The 21,907-nt window shown below is 38.8% G+C and overlaps 1 protein-coding gene across 5 annotated transcripts in view; it reads right to left on the reverse strand.

Annotated features, from left to right (window-relative positions):
- The window catches only part of pcsk5b (proprotein convertase subtilisin/kexin type 5b), a 103,662-nt gene that overhangs the window by 38,028 nt on the left and 43,727 nt on the right, over window positions 1–21,907 (reverse strand). For 2 of the 5 annotated variants that reach the window (XM_060931383.1, XM_060931382.1), the window contains exons 16-21: window positions 21,692–21,885; window positions 21,369–21,453; window positions 20,415–20,518; window positions 18,838–18,976; window positions 13,938–14,053; window positions 11,195–11,732 (exon numbers count right to left, since the gene is read on the reverse strand). In XM_060931383.1, the coding sequence (XP_060787366.1) occupies window positions 11,617–11,732; window positions 13,938–14,053; window positions 18,838–18,976; window positions 20,415–20,518; window positions 21,369–21,453; window positions 21,692–21,885 (754 nt within the window). In that variant the 3' untranslated portion in view covers window positions 11,195–11,616. Of the gene's footprint in view, window positions 1–3,858; window positions 3,996–4,151; window positions 4,252–11,194; window positions 11,733–13,937; window positions 14,054–18,837; window positions 18,977–20,414; window positions 20,519–21,368; window positions 21,454–21,691; window positions 21,886–21,907 lie in introns of those variants that run through there. The other 3 variants (XM_060931385.1, XM_060931384.1, XR_009655490.1) reach the window with 3 other exon arrangements.

The raw sequence follows: 21,907 nt of genomic DNA on the forward strand, positions 1-21,907 counted from the left end.
ATTTGCTTGATTGTTGATGAAAAATGGAGCTAACCATGAGAATGTTTTCTAAAATGTCCCCCTCCCCCAAACAAAAGATTTGTATATCTACAAATAAATACTGGCTACATTAATTTTGTTATACAATATAATAAAATTATATTTCTGGTGGTTGAAATGGTTGAGGCAGTATAAATGGTTTAAAATCTAATCAACGTAGAAAAAGGTAGGTATGTTCTGGTAATTAGCTGAACAATACACTCACTGTTCAGTTTATTAAGAACACCTGCACATTCGTGCTATAAAATCAGCCTCGTGTCATGGAAGCAACAGTCTCGAGAGTTTACACAGAATGGTGCGAAAATAAATAAATAAATTTCAGTGAGAGGAAACACACTGTTTATGAGACAGGTCGGAGGAGAATAGCCAGACCAGTTATAGCTTCAAGGGAAAAAAAAAAAAAATCAGTCTAAGACCATAGTGAGCAGTAAAGCATCTCAGAACAAATGTCGAACCTTGTGGCTAATGGGTTTCAGCAGAGGACCACGTCTGCTTCCACTCCTATCAGCCAAGAACAGGACTCTCAAGCGACAATGGGCAGACACACACCAAAATGTTGTTTGACCATTTTCTAATCTTCAACTGCCCAGATTTGGGTTTTTGCTTCCAAAATTAAGATGGCCTTCAGGCAGGATAAAAACAGCCATCCTGTTCGAATTCTTATTTTGGACAAAACCAAGAGTACAGCGAATATTCCTCTTGGTGGGAATTTAGTCTGAACAATATTGACTTTACAAGGTGTGATAAAAGTTCTGGGATTGTTCCTGTTCTGAAGGAACGGAGTCCAGGAGAAGCGAGCAGTAATTCTCAGTATGCTGCATAGGGTTGCTCCAGTTACCGTTAATTCACCCTTTCCGATATATTTGACATTTGAAGTGTTATGGTATCATCAATTACTAGTTAACATTACTGCATTTCTCTGATTTTTTTTCGCTATACTTTGAAACGCTCCCTTTCACCTGCCCTTTAAGCCAGCAGCTTGTGGACGTGACGCAAGTTGAACACTAAGGCCCTTTACACACTGGATACGACAGGAAATTGGGATGCAAAAATGTGAAGTTTTCACACAGAAAAGTACACACACATTCTTTTAATGTGTCATTCTATTTCGTGCTTGTTTCACGCCGAGACTGTCAGTAGAATCCTCAATGAATGAGGGAGTCGTCCAGCAGTGAAGAAGACAATAAATATAGACACACAAGAAAGTTTTGGGTACAAACAATAACGTAGAGTTTCATAATCTCATTAAAAAGAGTTGAAGCTGAGAGAAGGGATGTTTGACAACAAGAAAGCAGCACTCATGGGGTTGTGTGTTCACGGATGAAATGAGATGGAGTTTTATTCCCATCTTTAATCAAGAACATGGTCTTTCAATTTGAGAGCATTATTTTTTTTTATTTCATGTTCAGATTTTGCAGCGTTTCCTCTGCTCCCTCTCAAACAGCCCCGACTCGCGTGCAATTCTCAGCTCCTGCTTTAAAAAAAAAAAAAAAAAAAGTCTCCCCCTCTCTCTTTGCTCACAAACAGCCCCTACTCATGCTCTCACAGGCCTTCTGCTTACAGATGCCAAATCTGAACGTGAAATGAATAAAATACTGCTCTCAAACAGAAAGACCACACTCTTGATTAAAGATAGGAATAAAACTCGATACAACTATAGCTGCTCAGCTCCCAGACGTGAGCGACGCGACCCTGGTGCATAGCAGAGGCTCACTGCTACATTCGAGGCTGTTTTGCCAGTTGTGTGTGTCACCACAGGACCTCCGTTCTGTACAACGTGATCAGTCACAATGTGTTTATTCACTGTGCGAAAGCTGAAAAAAAAAAAAAGACCTTGGTGTGAAGTCATTTTTTTTTCTATCGCATAATATTCACATTCTGTGTGAAAATACTCATGACAAGACCATCTCATCTCATTATCTCTAGCCGCTTTATCCTGTTCTACAGGGTCGCAGGCAAGCTGGAGCCTATCCCAGCTGACTACGGGCGAAAGGCGGGGTACACCCTGGACAAGTCGCCAGGTCATCACAGGGCTGACACATAGACACAGACAACCATTCACACCTACGGTCAATTTAGAGTCACCAGTTAACCTAACCTGCATGTCTTTGGACTGTGGGGGAAACCGGAGCACCCGGAGGAAACCCACGCGGACACGGGGAGAACATGCAAACTCCACACAGAAGGGCCCTCGCCGGCCACGGGGCTCGAACCCGGACCTTCTTGCTGTGAGGTGACAGCGCTAACCACTACACCACTGTGCCGCCCCATGACAAGACCAACAGTTCGAAAAAATATTAACATGCAAATTAAGTGCATGGAAAAAAATTCGTAGAGCACATTTTGTTAATCATTCGCTGTTTGGATTCATTTCTAGTTTTGTAGTTTACCAATAAATGTCAACAGGCAATTGACCACATGAAAATCCAGGTCAAAGGTCGCATATCATTCCTTGAACCAAAATATAAAATGTGGGAGATATTTACAACAAACTGGGAAAAAAAATTCTGAATGGAATAGAAAAATCTGAATATTTCAAGCATGTAATTTTTTTTTTATGCTAGGAATTTAATTCTGGTCTAATTCTATTTATTGCAATCGGATTCCAAATACTCCATCAACATTCCATTCTGTTATGAAATCAGAAGGAAAAAAAAAAAAAAGCACTTTTTTTTTAATATATAAAAAGTACTTCATCTACTTCAACAATGTTACACAAAGATTGATCCATAACAGTTGTAAATGTCACTTAATTCCACAGGGTGTTGATAATGGTGGACACTGGTGAAAGCGATCACTATTATCGACACCTCACGTGACTTCTCAAACGCACGTTTAGATACAAAATGGCGACTGTCAAATGAAAGCGTAAGAAACAAAGTAGGTTGACAATGAGATCATGAAATATCGGTGAATTTGATCAGTAAAAACATGTCCATGATCTTTCCACCATGCTGACATCCGGGTTTTCCTCAAATTGCTGATCGTGCTTAAAAAAAAAAAATTCTCTCCCCGGTAATGAGCTGTCATCAGACGACAAGATCAAAAGGCCGTGTGTGTTTGTCTTCAGGTTGATTAATTAACCAAAATAACTGTTGTAACTGATAGCCTTTGTAAGATTGTTTTTTTTTTATTGGTAAATCTAAAAAGGTGTCGATAATTATGGACTGTCGATAATTGTAGCCGCCACGCTAGTACCATGCCAGGTAGCATACTGAACCGAGCCAACCCTAACATGCGACATTGAGCTGTCAGCATTGAGACCTGCGTGATGCACATTTTTGTGATAACGTGCAGATGCGCATTTGCGATTTTACTATGGAGTCAAGACCAAAGATTAAATTCTGGGTCAAATCTGGAGAATCAGCAACAGAGACCCTGGCAATGTTTCAGCAAGCCGACATCAATGAAGGAATGAGCTGGGCAATCTGTTTTGAGTGGCATTCATGTGTCAAAAGAAGCAAAATGCCATCCTGCCCCTCTTTAAACACCTCGCCCAGTTTATTGCTTCATTGATGTAGGCTTGCTGAAACATACCCAGGGTTTCCATCGCCGATGCGTATGTGCACCTTGTCACTAATGTAACAGGTCCTGATGTTGACAGTGCAACATTCTACAGCATGCTGACTCACCATCACACACGCATGACCTTGCCACGCTCTGTTGGTTCACAACAGGGACAGTCCTGGAATGTTTTGATCGTATCTCACACTGTTTTTGGATGAGCCCAGCAGCCTTTTGTTAGACCCTGGTACCAGTAGCAGGTGTATTTAATCGAGCCGTTTGTTTCTCTGTATTCTTAGGCGACATTGAAACTACCTCTGCTGCAGCTGGTGCATTTGTCAGGCCCTTCATCATTACAGTCATGACATGTAGGATGGCAGGGAAGACACTGGCCATCTCTTTCAAACTTTCCAGACTCGCATTGTGTTACACAGCGTCCATCATCAAAGAACCTGCAGAGGAAGGAAAACAGGTAGCTGTTACCTTGGCATTTTGAACATCAAGTAAAAATCGTGTATATAACCCAGTAACGTCATGTCCATTCTGATGAACATTAATAAGAATGGCAGCGTAAAAGGTCTTCCTTTTAAACTCATCAGTTGACTTACCGAGTCGAAAAACAGCGAAGGCAGTCCTCGCTCGTTGGTCCTTTACACTTATCACAAGTAATGTCGCATAAATGACATTTCCCATCATTCAGATAGTGACCTTAGGAAGAAAGAGTTTCGTTTCAAATCTAGATATCTAAATAATAAAAAAAATAAACCATTTATAGCTTTCAGTTTCTCTGTAGTTACTGAATAATAATTCATAGTAGGTACTGAATAATAGTCTATTTGAATTATTCATGTGATTAACGTTTAAAGGATTAATCATGTAAAAAAAAATAAAAATCTCAAAATGCTCATGTTATACAAAGCTTGGTAAACAAGTATGGAATAGAAAATAAAGTAAAATAAAAAGATAGGACCAATGAGCTTACCTTTGTTTGTACCAGTCCTTATGTTTAAAAGGTTTACGAACGTTTGATAAACATTACACAATCAGAGGGTCTTGTGAGTCAGCCGATTTAGCAACATCACACGAGAAAGAGTGCTGTTGTAGTGAATCACAGTCATGCTGATATTCAGTACAAGAGCACGACTGCAAGTGTTGACAGCAAGAACCATTTCTGGGGCCAAATGCCCCTTCAGTGTCGACAGTGTAGAGACTTTGTTGCTAGGTTTGGTGATATATATATATATATATATATATATATATATATATATATATATATATATATATATATATATATATATATATATATATATATATTTTTTTTTAAGAGCTTATTTTTTTTTTTTAAAAGCCAAAACAAAAAATTCAGTCCATATTCGTGACACAGTTTTGAACTCGATACAGCTCTCTGGCTCCCCAAACAGCCATTGTTATACGAGTTGAGAAAGCAGGTTCGCTTGCAGCATAACTCCTGACTTGTGCTTGTAACCAATCACTGATGATCACTGTCCCCACAACAACTAACCACCGTTTGTCCCACACCCTCGCCTCTTTGTTTTAAACTTTCCTTCAAGGCAACTGCAGTTTTTCTGGACTCAGATCTATTGAAACTACAAGGACTCACCCAGCACTATGGATGTTGAGAAGACAAGACTTGGCCCCGTAAATACAGTCATTACGCTTGTTATGGCTTAACAAGCGGACTGCTTTTATACAACATTGTCCGTTACCATGCCAACACACAGAATAACTGACAGCCCATTCAGTAATGTATGCAGTAACTTTCAATTTAACAAACCATTACTAGAACTGGGCTTTTAAGTAGCAAACACAGACAGTGTGATAGCACTGGTACTTCTAACCATTTGTGTTATGCTAAATATCAGCACTCTTGAAACGTTGCTTGTCCAGTCAAATTAGTGGCCAGGAAATAAACTATTGTACAATTTTATTTAAGTTGCAGAAAATGTAGTCGCATTACACATACTGTACATACAGCACTGTGCACAAGTCTTAGGCACCCTATTTGGTTTTTTTTTTCCCATACAAACTTTGTTATAGATTTCTATTTTATGACTTCAAGTCAAAACATTAAAAAAAAAATAAATTTTAGAACTCCGAACATTTGTTTTCCAGAACAAAATTAAAATGTTACAGGGGAAGAAAAAAATTTTTTTATCTGAGCAGCATTACGTTACAAGAGAGCGCGTTTCAGATTTAAAAAAAAGAAAAAAAAAAAAAACATCATAATGAAGACTACTGGGTTTTGGTGCAAAATTAAGAAGTGTGTGACAGTCAAAGTGTCCAGAAGAAAATAATTGTAGCTGGTTCTGCAAGATGCTCAATAAAACCTACAGCCCATTTCCTGATAAAACTGCACTCGTTGGACCTGAGACTACCATTTTTTATTTTTAAAAGCAAAGAGTCGTCTCACACCAAATATTGACCGTTTCATTTATTATGGCTTACTCTACTTACGGTAGCATTTTTTTTTTTTAAATGTTGAAATATTTAATTTCATTATTTTAAGCCATTTTTGGTCTACAGCATTTCTTTATGTGCCTAAGACTTTTGCACAGGACTGTATATCAAAATACTTTCGGTACATACAAACCCCATACGGTACTTGTACCCTGTTCAGTTAAACCACACCCAGATTTTCAAGTTGAATGTCATGGATTAGGGACGTGCATATACAAAATGAGCATTTTTTCTGAACTTCTTTTCATTCAACAAACCTAAAACTTTATATTAAAAATAATTTTTTTAAAAATTCTGTACAGTTCATGAAATTTTATTTATCGGGTTGTCTTGATAGTGGGGAGCATTAAGAAAATATAAAACATGAAAATTATATTCATATACTGAAATGCACACCAGCATGTTTCACTCCTGTTGACCATACAATAATAATAATAATAATAATAATAATAATAATAATAATAATGCTACGTTCACCATGAGCACGACAGATATGTGAGGATCTCCCCAGCAACATGCAATGAAAATGCACTGCGTTTTTTCCCCCCTTAGAGAGAAGAAAAAAAAATTAAAACACCACATAGCTCCATTTATGTACTACGGGAACATTTGAAAATACCCAATCACAGCATCAGTACAACGCTGTGGGTCCCTGAAGGAAACCAGAGACATTTAGCATAACCTTTCACCACAAACTGATGGATGCGTTTGTGGACAGCTGGGAGTTTTCCCCATAGAGTAGGGTGTCTATAGTAGGTTGACCTATGGCTTACTCTCTAATACACCCTATTGAATTCTGATGCCTCTAAACAGAACTGAGCAATGACCCTGCATGACCTCATTTGGCCTTACACAACCTAAATTGTCAATCATTTGCTCTAAAGAGCTTTTTTAAAAATACAATTTTTTTTTTAAATGGGCCAAAGCCAAGGTCATGTCATTCCCAGAAAGTGGAGGAATGTCTCCAGTACATGTCATATCATTCTTGGAAAAACCTTCATAGTATTTCAATCAGACATTTGGGGGGGGGGGGGGGGGGGGGGGGGGGGGGGGGGGGAGTGAGTAATTAAAAAAAAAAAAGGTCATTCTACACAGGGGGAGGGGGAAAAACCCTCTGTAAATGAATACTCAACAATTGCGGCCCTGTGAAACCAGTGGAAGTCCATATTAACCCAGTGTAACCGTGTTACTGCTAACTACCAAGACTCCAGCACGAATAAATCCGAGCAAGACTGTGGCAACAACTCATACCTGACTACATTTAAATACACTTACAGTTCCAGGAGTTAACAAAAAAATTTTTTTTTAAATTAAAATTAAAAAAGGTCTTTGGCATGCTTAAGTGAACCAAATCAAAAGCTGGCCAAGCTAATGGCATTATGAATTTCAAACTGTAAACAAGCTCAACTGTAAGCTACTGCTCATTTACATATCCCCCCCCCCCCACACACACACACACTCGCTTAGATCAGAATGCAAGCAATTGAAGGAATAGGACACTTATTATGAATCAAGCAGTTGTGATTTGTAGTTGCTGAGAAAAATGTTATGAAAATTGTAAATCCATGCTCTCTATTTTTTATTACACTACCGTTCAAAAGTTTGGGGTCACTTTGAAATGTCCTTATTTTTGAAAGAAAAGCACTGTTCTTTTCAATGAAGATCACTTTAAACTAATCAGAAATCCACTCTATACATTGCTAATGTGGTAAATGACTATTCTAGCTGCAAATGTCTGGTTTTTGGTGCAATATCTCCATAGGTGTATAGAGGCCCATTTCCAGCAACTCTCACTCCAGTGTTCTAATGGTACAATGTGTTTGCTCATTGCCTCAGAAGGCTAATGGATGATTAGAAAACCCTTGTACAATCATGTTAGCACAGCTGAAAACAGTTTAGCTCTTTAGAGAAGCTATAAAACTGACCTTCCTTTGAGCAGATTCAGTTTCTGGAGCATCACATTTGTGGGGTCGATTAAATGCTCAAAATGGCCAGAAAAATGTCTTGACTATATTTTCTATTCATTTTACAACTTATGGTGGTAAATAAGTGTGACTTTTCATGGAAAAAACACAATTGTCTGGGTGACCCCAAACTTTTGAACGGTAGTGTATATATAGTAAATACATTCAGTCGGTAAACAGGAATGCGATATGCGACAGACCTGAAGAAGAAAGGGGAGAAAAGAGGAAAAAAAAAACACAGTATACACTGTATAGAACCCCAAGCTGAAGCTCAGTACCAAACATCAAGCAGTTGTGATTTTTAATTGCTGAGAAAAAAAAAAGTGTTATGAAAATTTTGTAAATCCATGCTATGCATGTTTCGTAAACAAGAAGTTGATGTGCGACAGACCAAAAAGCGGAACCCCAAGCTGAAGCTCAGTACCAAATATCAAGCAGCTATGATTTGTAGTTGCTGAGAAAAAAATGTTACGAAAATGTTGTAAATCCACACTATGTGCGTTTTGTAAATACATTTAGTCGGTAAACAGGAAGTCGATGTGCGACAGACCCGAAAATGGTATACACGGTATAGAACCCCAAGCTGAAGCTTGGTACCAAATATCAAGCAGTTGTGATTTGTAGTTGCTGAGAAAAATATGTTGTGAAAATTTTGTAAATCCATGCTATGTTTCATAAACACATTCAGTTGGTAAACAGAAAGTCGATGTGTGACAGACCTGAACACAGTATATACGGTATAGAACCCCAAGCTGAAGTTTAGTACTAAGTAGCTATGATTTGTGCTTGCTGAGAAAAAAGGGGTGTTTCGGACGGACAGAGGTAAACCAGTATATCCACCTCCTTCGGAGCGGAGGTAGAATAAAGTTAAATGTGCACTTGTTTCAATAGGTTTCCAAAAAAAAAAAAAAATCAAGCAAAAACATACTATAATAAGAACCAAACGCACATTGGCTTCAAGAGAATACAGGACATTTCTGCTTGTATCTTCGTTACATTTATGGTTATTTGAAGCAAGTTAAAGCATTATTAAATACAAAATGAGATTACTATTCAAGACCTACCTGATTAGAGAGATCATGGGTGAAGGGAACAACAAATTTAAAAAAATAAATAAATAAACCCATGATAAATTTAGAAGGAAATGACAACTCAAGACATGTGGTAGTGCAAATAGTCTTTTTTTTAAAATCCATTGTTCTTGTGTAGTCGGCTTTGTGTTGCCCCCGACACAAATAACTAGGGGTTCTCTTGCTCAAGCTGTGAATTGTTCCCTTCAAAACAAAGAAAACCTTTTGTAAGGAAATGAGAAGACCAACGCATTCTCGCACAACCAGAATCCCCCCCCACCCAAGTCGAAATTCTTACTACATTGACATTTCAAAACATGGTGGAAACCAATTTGATCATACTATGTAAGGAGTAAAGCAAAAATCATGTCATTTGCACTCCCAGGTGTCTCATTTTTATTTTAAAAGTTAATTAAATGATCAGTAAATTGTCCCATCCAGGGTCCTCTGTGAGGGCTCTTTCTACAACAAATCCTCATCTATATATTGTTGAGGTCATCTAAAAACAATTAGAAAAAAAATTTATTTAAAAAAAAAACTTCCAATTACTACCCCAAGGGGGGGGGAGACCTGGGCTCAATAGCATTTTTTGGTTATGTGATCAAAATACACATGTACATTTAAAAAAAAAAAAAAAAAATCAGAACAAAATAAGTGAAACATTTCTACATCAACTAATTTATATATATTCCTATATATATATATATATAAGTTATGTAATGTTGCATGTACTGTATTTGCAGAAACTTATGGTTATACCATTTTCTTGCAACATGAATGCAAACATGAATACATGATTTCCCAGAATAAAATCCCTCCCGCATTTAACAAAAATCTGACCGTTTATATACATCTATATAATTATCTATATATAAATAAAAGATTACATCATCTCAAACCACATGGCATAAAATGAATTAAATCAATTATTCATAAATAAAGACATAAAAATCTTCGAAGCACAAGTAAATTGTTCAAAATGCCTTACAGGAATGAAACGCTCGACTCCATTCTGCCGAATACAATTAAACATTTTCTCAGTATATTCAGACCATTGAGAATTTCAGTTCCTCACTCCCAAGGCTTCTTCTGTAGCAGGGAATATAGTCGAACCCAGTTTTTCCAGCATAATGTTGGCCTGGGTTCTAAAACTGTGGTTCCTATAATGCCATAAATTTGTAACAATGCCATATAATTGGCAACGATGCCATATAATTGGCATCGGTTATTTTGCCATAAACGTCTTTCTTAAAAAAAAAAAAATTATATAAAAAGAACCGATTATGCTTTAGAGCCACTTTAAAACCTAGTCTGAATAATTAACTATTATGGAATGACCATTTAGTCCATAGATACAAAAATACTAGTTTAAATGATTTTTTTAATGAATTAATAATTCACAAAAAAAATGGAATTACCGGTATTTTGAAGACAAAACAGAACAGTGCAGAACACAGGACACACATAAAACCATTATAGCACCTTGGTCGGTGTCATTAGGTTGTGCGCAGTCATTCCTAAATTTAATCATCTCTTTCAAACCGTCCATCAGACCATCTGGACATGGCGTGCTATTGAAATTAATTTTAAGCTGCTTTAATTTCAGTCAAAAATAAAATTGTCCTCTGCTAAAGTGGTTTGGAAAATGATTGAAAACATGTGTATGTGCATTAATTAATTGGTTATTCTGAGGACATTAAATGTGATCGAGAAGTAGGTGCTTAAAAAATAAAATAAAAAAATAAAGGGGGGGGGGGGGGGGGGGAGACACTAGTTGACTGCTAACTTATTTACCACCAGTGATTATATAAAGAATGAGTCTTAGAAAGGTTTTGTAAACAGTCTTAGGTATTTAGATGAAAATACTTTCACTACATGCATATGTCAAGTCCAAGTCGAGTATGAAATCATGCACGTGCATGTAAACACGCGCGAGAGCCTGAGCCAACAATTTTCTAAACAGTAAAGTTATACACAATTACGATACTGGTTAAAACTATGCCATTTAGACCTTGGGACAAGTCTTTTCTGAACTAAACTTAAAAATTGGTTTAAAATGGTAGAATATTCTCCACTGTTAAGTTTAAGTGTTTTCTTTGCTCATCGAGGTGTAGCTGAAGCTGAAAAACAATAAACTGCTTCAGTGATGATTTCAAATTTATTTATAAAATGCACAAACTGGGCTTTAGTCATCTTTCATCATTCTGTTAGAGGACAAAACAAAGAAACATCACTTTTTCAGTCAGTCAGTGTGCCTCTCTGATTTTATCATCTCTGGACCAAAAAAAAAAAAAAAGGTACAAAAATTTTGGCATTCATGCTTTGGTCACAAAATACTGAACCATATGATTTGTTATTTATTATTGATCCCAGTCGCAGCACCCTGACAGGTTCTTCCAAAACCCCACACACACACAGACAGACACACACGCACAGGTAAAGGTAGGTTTGTTGTAGTTCTGGCACCGAGAAACCTCTCAGCATAGTCCCATATTAGAGGTTCTTGGTTGGAAATATAAATTAGCTGAACGTCAACGGCAAGTGGCACCGTTATGGTTCCTTCAGCCATTTAGAGAACATGTTCTACAGCAAAGCTGTTGCAGAACCTTCCTCTGACACAGATTGTTCTTTTTCACCAATACACAGAAACTTCCCTCAGCCCATGATTCTTCATTTGCTTTCCACAGAGCAGGAAGAGAGAAGAAAGAAAGAGGACAGCAGACGAAGTGATGCAGATCAGGTGATCATGACAGGTAGCAGGAAACAGGTTTGAAATCCAGCAGATGGGTCGAATCCATGTATGATTTGGAATCCATCAAAAGGTGTGGGGAGAGAGGGAGAAAAAAAAATATTCATAGGGAGGAGAAGGAGAACACACATTAAGAAAATGATCAGCAAATCGGTGACATATCTGGGCATAATTTTTACAGTGCTTTCAGTACGATCAGATTTAGGAGGAGTTATATGTACAGTGGATATTTACATATTTTTTTTTAAGTTGTTTTTAACATCAGAAAAACCTGAGACCATGATAAAATAATTTCAAAACTTCTCACCTTTAATGTGACCTATAACCTGTGCAATTCAACTGAAAAACAAATTTGTTAGGGGGAAAAACATAAAAATAAAAGCTGGTTGCACAAGTGTGCACACCCTTAAACTAATACTTTGTTGAAGCACCTTTTGATTTAATTACAGCAGTCAGTCTTTTAGGGTCGGAGTCTATCAGCCTGCCACATCTAGACTTGGCAATATTTGCCCACTCTTCCTTGCAAAAGCGCTCCAAATCTGTCAGATGGCGAGGACAGCTCTTGTGCACAGCCCTCTTCAGGTCACCCCACAGATTTTCAATTGGATTTAGGTCTGGGCTCTGGCTGGGCCGTTCCAAAACTTTTTTGGGGTCATTGTCGTGCTGACAGATGAAATTCCTCTTCATCTTCAGCTTTCTAGCAGACACCTGAAGGTTTGGGGCCAAAATTGACTGATATTCCCTCCACCTTGACTAAAGCCCCTGTTCCAGCTGAAGAAAATCAACCCCCAAAATATGATGCTGCCACCACCATGCTTCACCGTGGCTATGGGGTTCTTTTGGTGATGCGCACTGTTGTTTTTGCACCAAACATACCTTTTGGAATTGTGGCCAAAAAGTTCAACCTTGGTTTCATCAGACTATAACACGTTTTCTCACATGCTTTTGGGAAAGTTGATTTTTTTTTTTTTTTTTTGCTGCGCAAAATTTAGCTGGGCCTGGATGTTTTTCTTTGACCCTACCTCATAGTCCAGGCATATGGAAAATATGGGAGATTGTTACCACATGTCGTACACAACCAGTACTTGCCAGAAATTCCTGCAGCTCCTTCAGTGTTGCTGTAGGCCTCTCGGCAGCCTCCCTGACCAGTTTTCATCTTGTCTTTTCATCAATTTCGGAGGGACGTCCAGTTCTTGGTAATGTCTCTGTTGTCCCATATTTTCTCCACTTCTTGATGACTGTCTTCACTGTGCTCCATGGTATATCTAATGCCATGCAAATGTTTTTGGACCCTTCTCCTGACTGATACCTTTCAACAATGAGATCCCTTTGATGCTTTGTAAGCTCTTTGTGAACCCTGGCTTTTGCTGGAGGATGCAACTGAGTAAATGTCTGAACTTTATTTGGGGTTAATCAGAGTCATTTTAGTTGATGGCAGGTGTGAACCCAAAAAGACTGAATGCTGTAATTAAATCAAAAGGTGCTTCAACAAAGTATTAATTTAAGGGTGTGCACACTTATGCAACCAGCTTAATGTACGTTTTTGTTTTTTTTTTCACCCCCAACAGATTTGTTTTTCAGTTGAATTATACAGTTTAGGGGTCACATTAAAAGGTGGGAAAAGTTTTGAAATTATCAGGTTTTTTTTTTTTTTTAAACATCAGAAAAAAACTCTACTATCATTTTAACAGGGTGTGTACACTTTTTATATCCACTGCATAGAAATATAAAAATCACTGGTATGGGTCACTGTAAAAAGTTTCCCTTTACAATTATTACTTTAGGAACCGCCATCATTTGAGGATTATTTGGAAAAAAAAATGAATTTTCCACTGGAAAAGGATGGACAAATTTACAAAAAGACAAAATTAAAGTACATTTAACCATCATGCATTTTTTTAAATAAAAATCAGTAGATCAGAACTAAGATAATGATTGATTCCAATCAAAGACAGTAAATTTAGTGCTCGACTGCAAGTAACAATCGGACGGCAGAAAATCCCAATGAAAAATGAAAATGGGAACACTTAATAGAAAAAAAGAGGTCTCAGAGCCAAAGTCTGGAGATAATAAATAAACAAAATAAATAAATAAATAAATAAATAAAGGGGGAGTTAATAAGCCAGTACTCACCATCTTTGCAGATGGTGCTGACGATACACACACCATTTTCTAGGTTGTATCCCTTCACACAGGAACTGCAGTTTCTATCTCCTGGACCTGTGCATGTGTAACATGTATGATCACACCTGGCAAAAGAACCAGGACAAATTAATCAAACCTTTGAGGAACAATTATGGAGTAAATCTTCACTGTGCGTGTGCTTAGTTAAAGGGATCCTCCAGCGGATTTATTCTCAAACTTATTTCAAGTAAAAGTAGTCGCAGATTTCCAAAATCAAACTTTCATTTTCAGAGATAAGAGTATGTTGAAGAAAAATGAATTTTCTTTAAAATGTCAGATGGGCTTCCTGTAGTGGTGACGTATGCGAGGATGTCAGGGTAGCCGTCACTTGGAGAAACTCCGCTGTTTATATTCTCTGTGTATATCATAGTTTTGCAAGTATTTCACCAAATTTATCAGTTTTTAAATAAGTATGCCTCATTGTGTAGCATATAAATGCCACAATTATGCTAAAAAGAAAGCACAAGCTGGAACTAGACTGCATTTCCACAGAGAAAATGCAAAGTGTGCTTCCTCAGCTGTAGCAGAGGCTCACCGACAGAAACTGGATCAGACACGAGACCTCATGCCGCAAAATCTTTTTTCTTCATGATCTAAAGAAAGTGTGAGTGGCAAAGTGTGTAGTGTGTGGCTGTGCGCTCTAAAATCTCAGTTTTAAGTGGTTCAGTGCACATTTTAAACCATGCCATACAGTCCGTTGATCTAGCCAGCACCACCACGTAGATCATGTGGTTTTAGAATGCAAAGAGTCATGTCGCACTGCAAGTTGAGCCATTTTAAGCAGATTTTAGAGAGCACGGCCACACACACTACCAGAGGTGGACAGTAACGAAGTACATTTACTTGAGTACTGTACTTAAGTACACTTTTTGAGCATCTGTACATTACTTAAGGTTTTTTTTTGGCAACTTATGACTAACTTCACTACATCCGAAAGACAACTATTGTACTTTTCACTCCACTACATTTCTATCAAGGTCTTCATTATGTTGAAGCAGCTTTGAAACTGGATAGTTTTTTTTTTATTTTCTAAAACGTGATTGTTTTTTTCGCAAGTGGCACACAGCCGATCAGTAATCACTAGGGTCACGTCACGTCCACAGACTGTATAAAATCAAGTTCAGTGATTTCTCCACAGCATTATTTGAACACAATCAGTTGATGGCAGAATGGAAGGAGGCAGTTATTCTGGAGAATGAATGCACCCATGGCTTTACTTAGAACCCATGTTTCAGTTTTCAGAAAGCAATAATGAGTCATTTTGTTTTAAATGTTTGCTTCGTTTGCCGAAAACGAACCCTACCACAGCCTACAAAAACTCGCCATCCAACCTGCAGAAGCATATTGAGGTCTGTAAACGTTTTGTTCCAAGAGAAAGCTTGTCTGTGAAGATTCTCAATCATCCAGGTCATGGTAAACTGTGGGTGGTAGAAATGGGCAACTGGACTTGCTTGAAGATTCTTGAAAATGTTTCACCTCTCGTCCAAAAGGCTTCCTCAGTTCTGTCTGACTAATACTGATACTCCCTATTAGTCAGACAGAACTGAGGAAGCCTTTTGGACGAGAGGTGAAACGTTTTCAAGAATCTTCAAGCAAGTCCAGTTGCCCATTTCTACCACCCACAAGAGAAAGCTTGTAATGAAGTTGTCTGTGCTTTTAGAGCTAGTGATAACATTGCAATATCTACGCAGTCTGGTTAGTCAAATGACTCTTCATGGATTTGTCCACCAAGTTGCCGTAGCCTTGTCCACAGCGAACGATAACATGTAGCTAGTTAACTTGGACACTGTTAGTTAGCACGTAAAAACGGAGTTACGGTATGCCAAAATGAATAACGTTAACTTATCTGAAGAAGTCCTTTCAGAAATGTATGTTTTAGCATAATCTTGCCAAATAAACAATGTAGAAATCTTTCTTTTCTAGTCACGTTAGCTACCCAATATGATTTCAAGTTGGAAAAGAGTTTGCTAGCATGTAAGATAGAGCCTCACTGACCAGCTAGCTTAACATTAAACCACCATGATTCCACAAGCAGATTCATACGTGCATGAATACATACAATTGCGCGCATACGCACACATGAGACCTGTGAGATGGACAGTATTGTACTAGTCAGTCACAACAAATTGTTGGAATTTTTTGTTTTGATGTCCGATGATGGTCTTGCACTTTTTTTTTTTTTTGGTCTTGCTTAAAGCAGTGTTGCCGTTGGGCAGGTATTAAGCTCGAGGTGTGGACCTGGGTTTTAAGCAGATTGGATTGTCTCATCTCAATATCTCTAGCCGCTTTATCCTGTCATTTTTATTTTCTGAGGAAGCTGCATTTACAGCTATTCCACTGTCTTCCTGATTAACATACACGTACATGTGTGCACACACTGCCAGAGCTGGGTCAGAACACTACAATGCTGATTTGTGGGGGTGGGGAAGGGTGTTACAATTAAAAACAAACAAAAAAAATTAAATGATAATGGCTCTTTTTCAGTTCAGTTGTGTTTCATTTTGTAACATCCTACCAGGTGTTTATTCTACAGGTTCTACAAGCAAGTCAGTAAATCCAGTTGGTCGCTTCAGAGGCATTAGGTTTTGTAGACGTTGTGGCAATAACACTCAGTGCGTTTACATGCACATCCAAATCGAGCTACTGTCAGTAATCGAGCTAAGGGTCCCAGCAGGGGTGCCAGAGAAATCCAATCCTACATGCACACAAGGAAATCGAGCTATTGTGTGAGGTACATTGTGCACCCGAGCCACAGGTGGCACTACACGCCCCATCGTGTTGGTACACTTCCGGTTGTCGTCATGAAGAAGAGCTATTCAAGAGTATAAACAAAGTTATCAGTTCCGTGTTCGTTCGTTCTCCTTGTTCCTCCTGACCTCTTCTGCTGCTCGCTACTACTACTGTTGTCATGCCGACCGAGGCTGTTGTGTTTCCCGCTTGTGGTCTCGTCACTCGTCACTTCCGGAAGGGGCAGTGTTGAAGTAAGTAGCTCGACTACAATTGCATAATCTAGGTCGCGTAGCTCGATTACAAGAAATCCAGTTCGGTTCGATTTCAGCTGAGCTAAGGTGTTTCCATGGCATTTAGAACTTCGATTTCAGTCGAGCTACGGCAGAAATTCGATTTTCTCTATGTGCATGTAAACGCACTGAACGATGCGTTGACAGAAAATGTACTTTAACGTTACGTTCACACTGCAAGGCTTAATGCTCAATTCCGATTTTTTTGTGAAATCCGATTTTTTTGTGAGGTCGTTCACATTAACAAATATATGCGACTTGTATGTGATCCTCAGTATGAACGAAAAGCGACCTAAAAGTGTTCCGCATGCGCACTGCAGGATACGACGACGTCACACGCAGTGAGCATGGCCAGTGTTTACGGAAGTAAAACCGCCCGGTTGCGGTATGACCCATCCAATCTAGCTTGAATAGCTGCATCCCCCCAAATGGAAATCAGCTCCCTAACCTCTGCGTCCTTCCATTGAGAAGATTCAGAACCTTCACAGCCTGAAGCGTCCCTCGCATTGATGTCACGCGCAGGGGCGCAGATACGTTTTTTGAACTGGGGGGGGACAAAGCTGCCAGCAAACCAACCCCAACCCCGATATGCCTGTCAAACTTGTTGTGGGTTACTATAGCAACCAAGCTCGAGCTCGCAACCTGTGCAGTCTGCGCAGCTCAACCAACCAAATATCAGTCTTTGTTTTGTTTTATGGGAGTTGTTGCAACTATGTATACACTGCTGTGCACCTCAATAAACCGAATGGTAATTAGTCTTTTGATTTTTCCATGAGGTTTGCCTTATGCAAAGTGGGGGGGACCGAACGAAGTGAATTTAAATCTGGGTGGGACGAATCCCACCCGTCCCACCCTCTATCTGCGCCCGTGATTATGCGCCATGTTGTTGCAACTTTTTTTGAGAGACCCGCCGCCTACTTCAGCGCAGAATAGTGACGTTTGTGGCTTGTTGATGACGTGCAAGTCGGATGAATGCGACCTGGCGGTTCAGACTGAAGTCGCATATGAAAAGAGCGGATAGGAATCGGAATTAGGACCACATATCCAAACGGCCTGGGTCGGATTTGAAAAAAAATCGGATCTGTGTCGTTCATATTGTCAATAAAAGATCGGATACAGGTCACATATGGGCGAAAAGATCGGATTTGAGTCACTTCAGCCTGCAGTGTGAACGTAGCCTTAATACTCAAGTATTTTTTTTTAAATCAAGTACTTCAGTAAAAATTTGACTGTACAACTTTCACTTGTATTGGAGTAAAATTTGACCAGTGGGATCTGTACTTTGACTTAAGTTATGAAGTTGGGTACTTTGTCCACCTCTGCACACTACACACACACACTTTCTGTAGATTGTAAGGAGGAAAAAAATTAATTTGCAGCATAAGGTCTCGTGTCTGATCCAGTTTCTGTCAGTGAGCCTCTGCTACAGCTAAGGAAGCACACTTTGCATTTTCTCTGTGGAAATGCAGTCTAGTTCCAGCTTGTGCTTTCTTTTTAGCATCATTATGGCATTTATATGCTACACAATGAGGCATACTTATTTAAAAACTGATAAATTCAGTAAAATACTTGTAAAACTAGCAAAACTACGGTGTAAACAGAGAATATAAACAGCGGAGTTGCTCCAAGCAACCGCTACCCTGACGTCATCGCATACGTCACCACCGCAGGAAGCCCGTCTGACATTTTAAAGAAAATTCATTTTTCTTGAACACTCTTGTCTCTGAAAATGAAAAGTTTGAGTTTTGAAATCTGCGACCACTTTTACTTGAAATAAATTTGAGAATAAATCCGCTGGAGGATCCCTTTAAGCTTTGTGCACTACTGACTTGTGGCAAAACTTCTGGACCTCTCCATTTTGTATCATTTTCTCTGCCATGTAGTATCCTAAACTGCAACCGGGAACGCAGCGCCACTCCTCAAGATAGTATCCTTCGGCACATTTATTGCATGCCTCGATGCCAGTACCTGAGTACAAAATATCATTATAGCATCCATCAGAAATTCTAATCCATCTCAAAGAACAACTAATGTAAATCTGAGTATTTCTTCATTTGGTTTTGTTTTTTTTTGCCCACAGTGAAAATTTCATAGTTGCCAAAATTTTGCCAAAACCTCAGAACTCATAGACAGGCCTGCTAAACAGGTCACGGCATGAATTACAAACCTAAAGGCACACTGAACAGTTAATAATAATACTACTACTAATAATAATAATCATGTTAATAATGTTAATAATAATAATAATAATAATAATAATAATAATAATTTCTTTAAATAATTTTATTTATCTTCTGTTCAATACTGTCACTTTTGCACAGTTTTATCTTCATTTATCACAATTCTTGTTTTTAGCACCATTAATGCACATTCACATGTACAAAGCACATATATAGATCAGGCTTGTAGGACTCGAGTCAAGGACTCGGACTCAAGTCCAACTTGTGTTCTAATTTTAAGGACTCATGACTTGACTTGGATTTGTGCGTTAACTGCATTCGGACTCGTAAACTGGAGACAAGGACTCTGATTTTTTCTTTTTCTTTTTTGGTAACATGCGATAATAATTTGGCATAAGATATTTATCTCTACACTAATTTCGTGCAAGAGAGAGCGTCACGCCTGCGCGCCTTGGCGCACGTATCAGATAGACTCTCAGGCGTGTTCCGGACACCATAAACGACTCTCACCTGCACAGGATTAAGGCGCAATCAGCGTGCCATATACTGTAAAAACCGTGAACACACACTTACTTTGCGAAGTATTGAGTTGTGTTGCTGACATTACTGGAGTCTTATTTCCTTGTTTGGTTTCCTGATCCTGGATTTACTGTTTGTGCCTCACTCGACCTATTGCCTGTTTCACGATTTTGCCTGCCGTTCTGGATTGTTTACCTGTCTTCACTTGTATTAATAAAACACACCTTCTGCACTTACATCCATCTCGGACAGAATACTTCGCACTCCCTGACAAAGAAAATGCAACAACTTGACTCGGATCAATAGTGGACTCGACTGACTTTTTTTTTTAAACTTGGACTTGAACACTGGGGACTTGAGACTGGACTCAGACTCTAGGTTTAGTGACTCAATTACAACAGTGATAGATATTTTTATCGTTACATTTTTATCTGTATATTGTATAATCTGCTTGTTCTTGGGATCTTTTTTTTTTTAATTCTATTTTATGTTGTACAGCGTGTCTTTCTTTTCGCATGTCTAATAACTTGCTGCTGCAAAACAAAAAAAAAAAAACTTCCCAGCTCGGGATCAATAAAGTAAATCTCTGTCCATCTATTCAACAGTTGCTAAGAAACTCAACTGAATGCATTTAATATGAAACGTGCAATGTGTTAAAATGGCAGTATTTCAGAACATACATTAATTGTGCGGGGGGGTCCAAGTACCTGCACACGTAGCACAAGCAGGATGGCACTGCTCACACATCCGTTTATGCCCATTGTAGTATGTGCCAGCTTCACAGGACAGCTGACACCTGTTCCCTTGTAGACTAGCAAAGAGAAAATTTTAAAAGGAGTCAGATATTAAGAAAGAAAAACAGAAAAAGTTGGCTCTCAATATTTATTATTAAAAACCCAAGCAGATGTCAGCAGAAAAATTAACACAACATCATCTTCCAAATACAAAAATACACTGACAGCATCGGCAAACCACAGTCTATAATTGCTGATGAATATTAAGGCAGACAATTAGTTAACATAGGCGCCTCTATTACCACATGCTTAAACATGGTATTGAATTTCACAAGGGAGTCCTGGCAAACGGAAAATTCAGCATATACCAAATTTCAGGTTTGTTACCCATCTTTTAGACCTGCAGTAGTCTAAACATGTCTGAAAAGTTAAACAAAGCAAGGCGTAAAGTCCAAACGTGTGGGTGAAAAACCTTTACGGCCGATTCAGAGAAAGCACCCTTCAAACATATTTCAAAATTGTTCACAGAACACAGCTGCTGTACATTACAGACAGAGGATCTGTGTGCCATAACCCGTTTCTCTTTCCCTTGCTTTTCCACCTCACTTTTCCTTCTGTTGTTGCTGGGCACATATGGGGAAACTGAAATACTCTCTAGATAACGCGTTTCAACATCTGAATGTCAAATGCTGGACTGCACGTGTTCGAGGAGTCTCCAAGAGCTTCTCAAAATCAGGCCATGGTTCCTTCCTGGCGAGTTTTCTGTGAGGTCCCTTGACTTTAACCATGCTAAGACAACCGGTTACACAATATGCTAATGATACTGGGCCATGATGCAAGCCACTGGGGTTGAAATTCGAGCTACGTTTCAAGAAATTGTGAACAGGACAAACAGAAACGTTGTTCTGTGCGTTAAGAGGAAATTACCTGAGCCCTGGCTTACACTCCATACAGATATTTGCTGAAGTACATTTCTTGCAGTTCTCGCTGCATTTACGACACATGCTGGCATCTGGAAGAGAAACCAAGGAGTCAAACCTCAAATGCAGTGTAATTGTCTCATGATTAAACCTCATCAGATGTTGGCATGTTCGAGGACTGTGTGTTTAAGAGTCTGAGGTTTGGAGAGGAAGGGAAAAAAAAAGTACACTAATTTGGAAAAAAAGAAAAAAAAGTCATGCATGATATTCTACTGACTAACCTTGGGTGGTGCCATACTTGCAACATTAAGCAAGGAAGCGGTAACTTACCACGGTCCAGATAGTAGCCTTCATGGCATGCATAGATGCATGTATTGGCTCCTTCTCGGAGGTAAAAACCTTGCCGGCACGAGGTACACTGATCGCTGCGACTACCGATGCAGGATTCGCATAGAGGGGAACACTTTTTACAGCGCCTCTTATCATCCCGGAAAAAGCCAGGCGGACACTCGGGCACACACATTCTGAGGGGGTGAGAGGTCGGAA

Source organism: Neoarius graeffei, chromosome 10 (assembly GCF_027579695.1).
Source record: "Neoarius graeffei isolate fNeoGra1 chromosome 10, fNeoGra1.pri, whole genome shotgun sequence".
In the NCBI taxonomy this organism is placed as follows: Eukaryota; Metazoa; Chordata; class Actinopteri; order Siluriformes; family Ariidae; genus Neoarius; species Neoarius graeffei.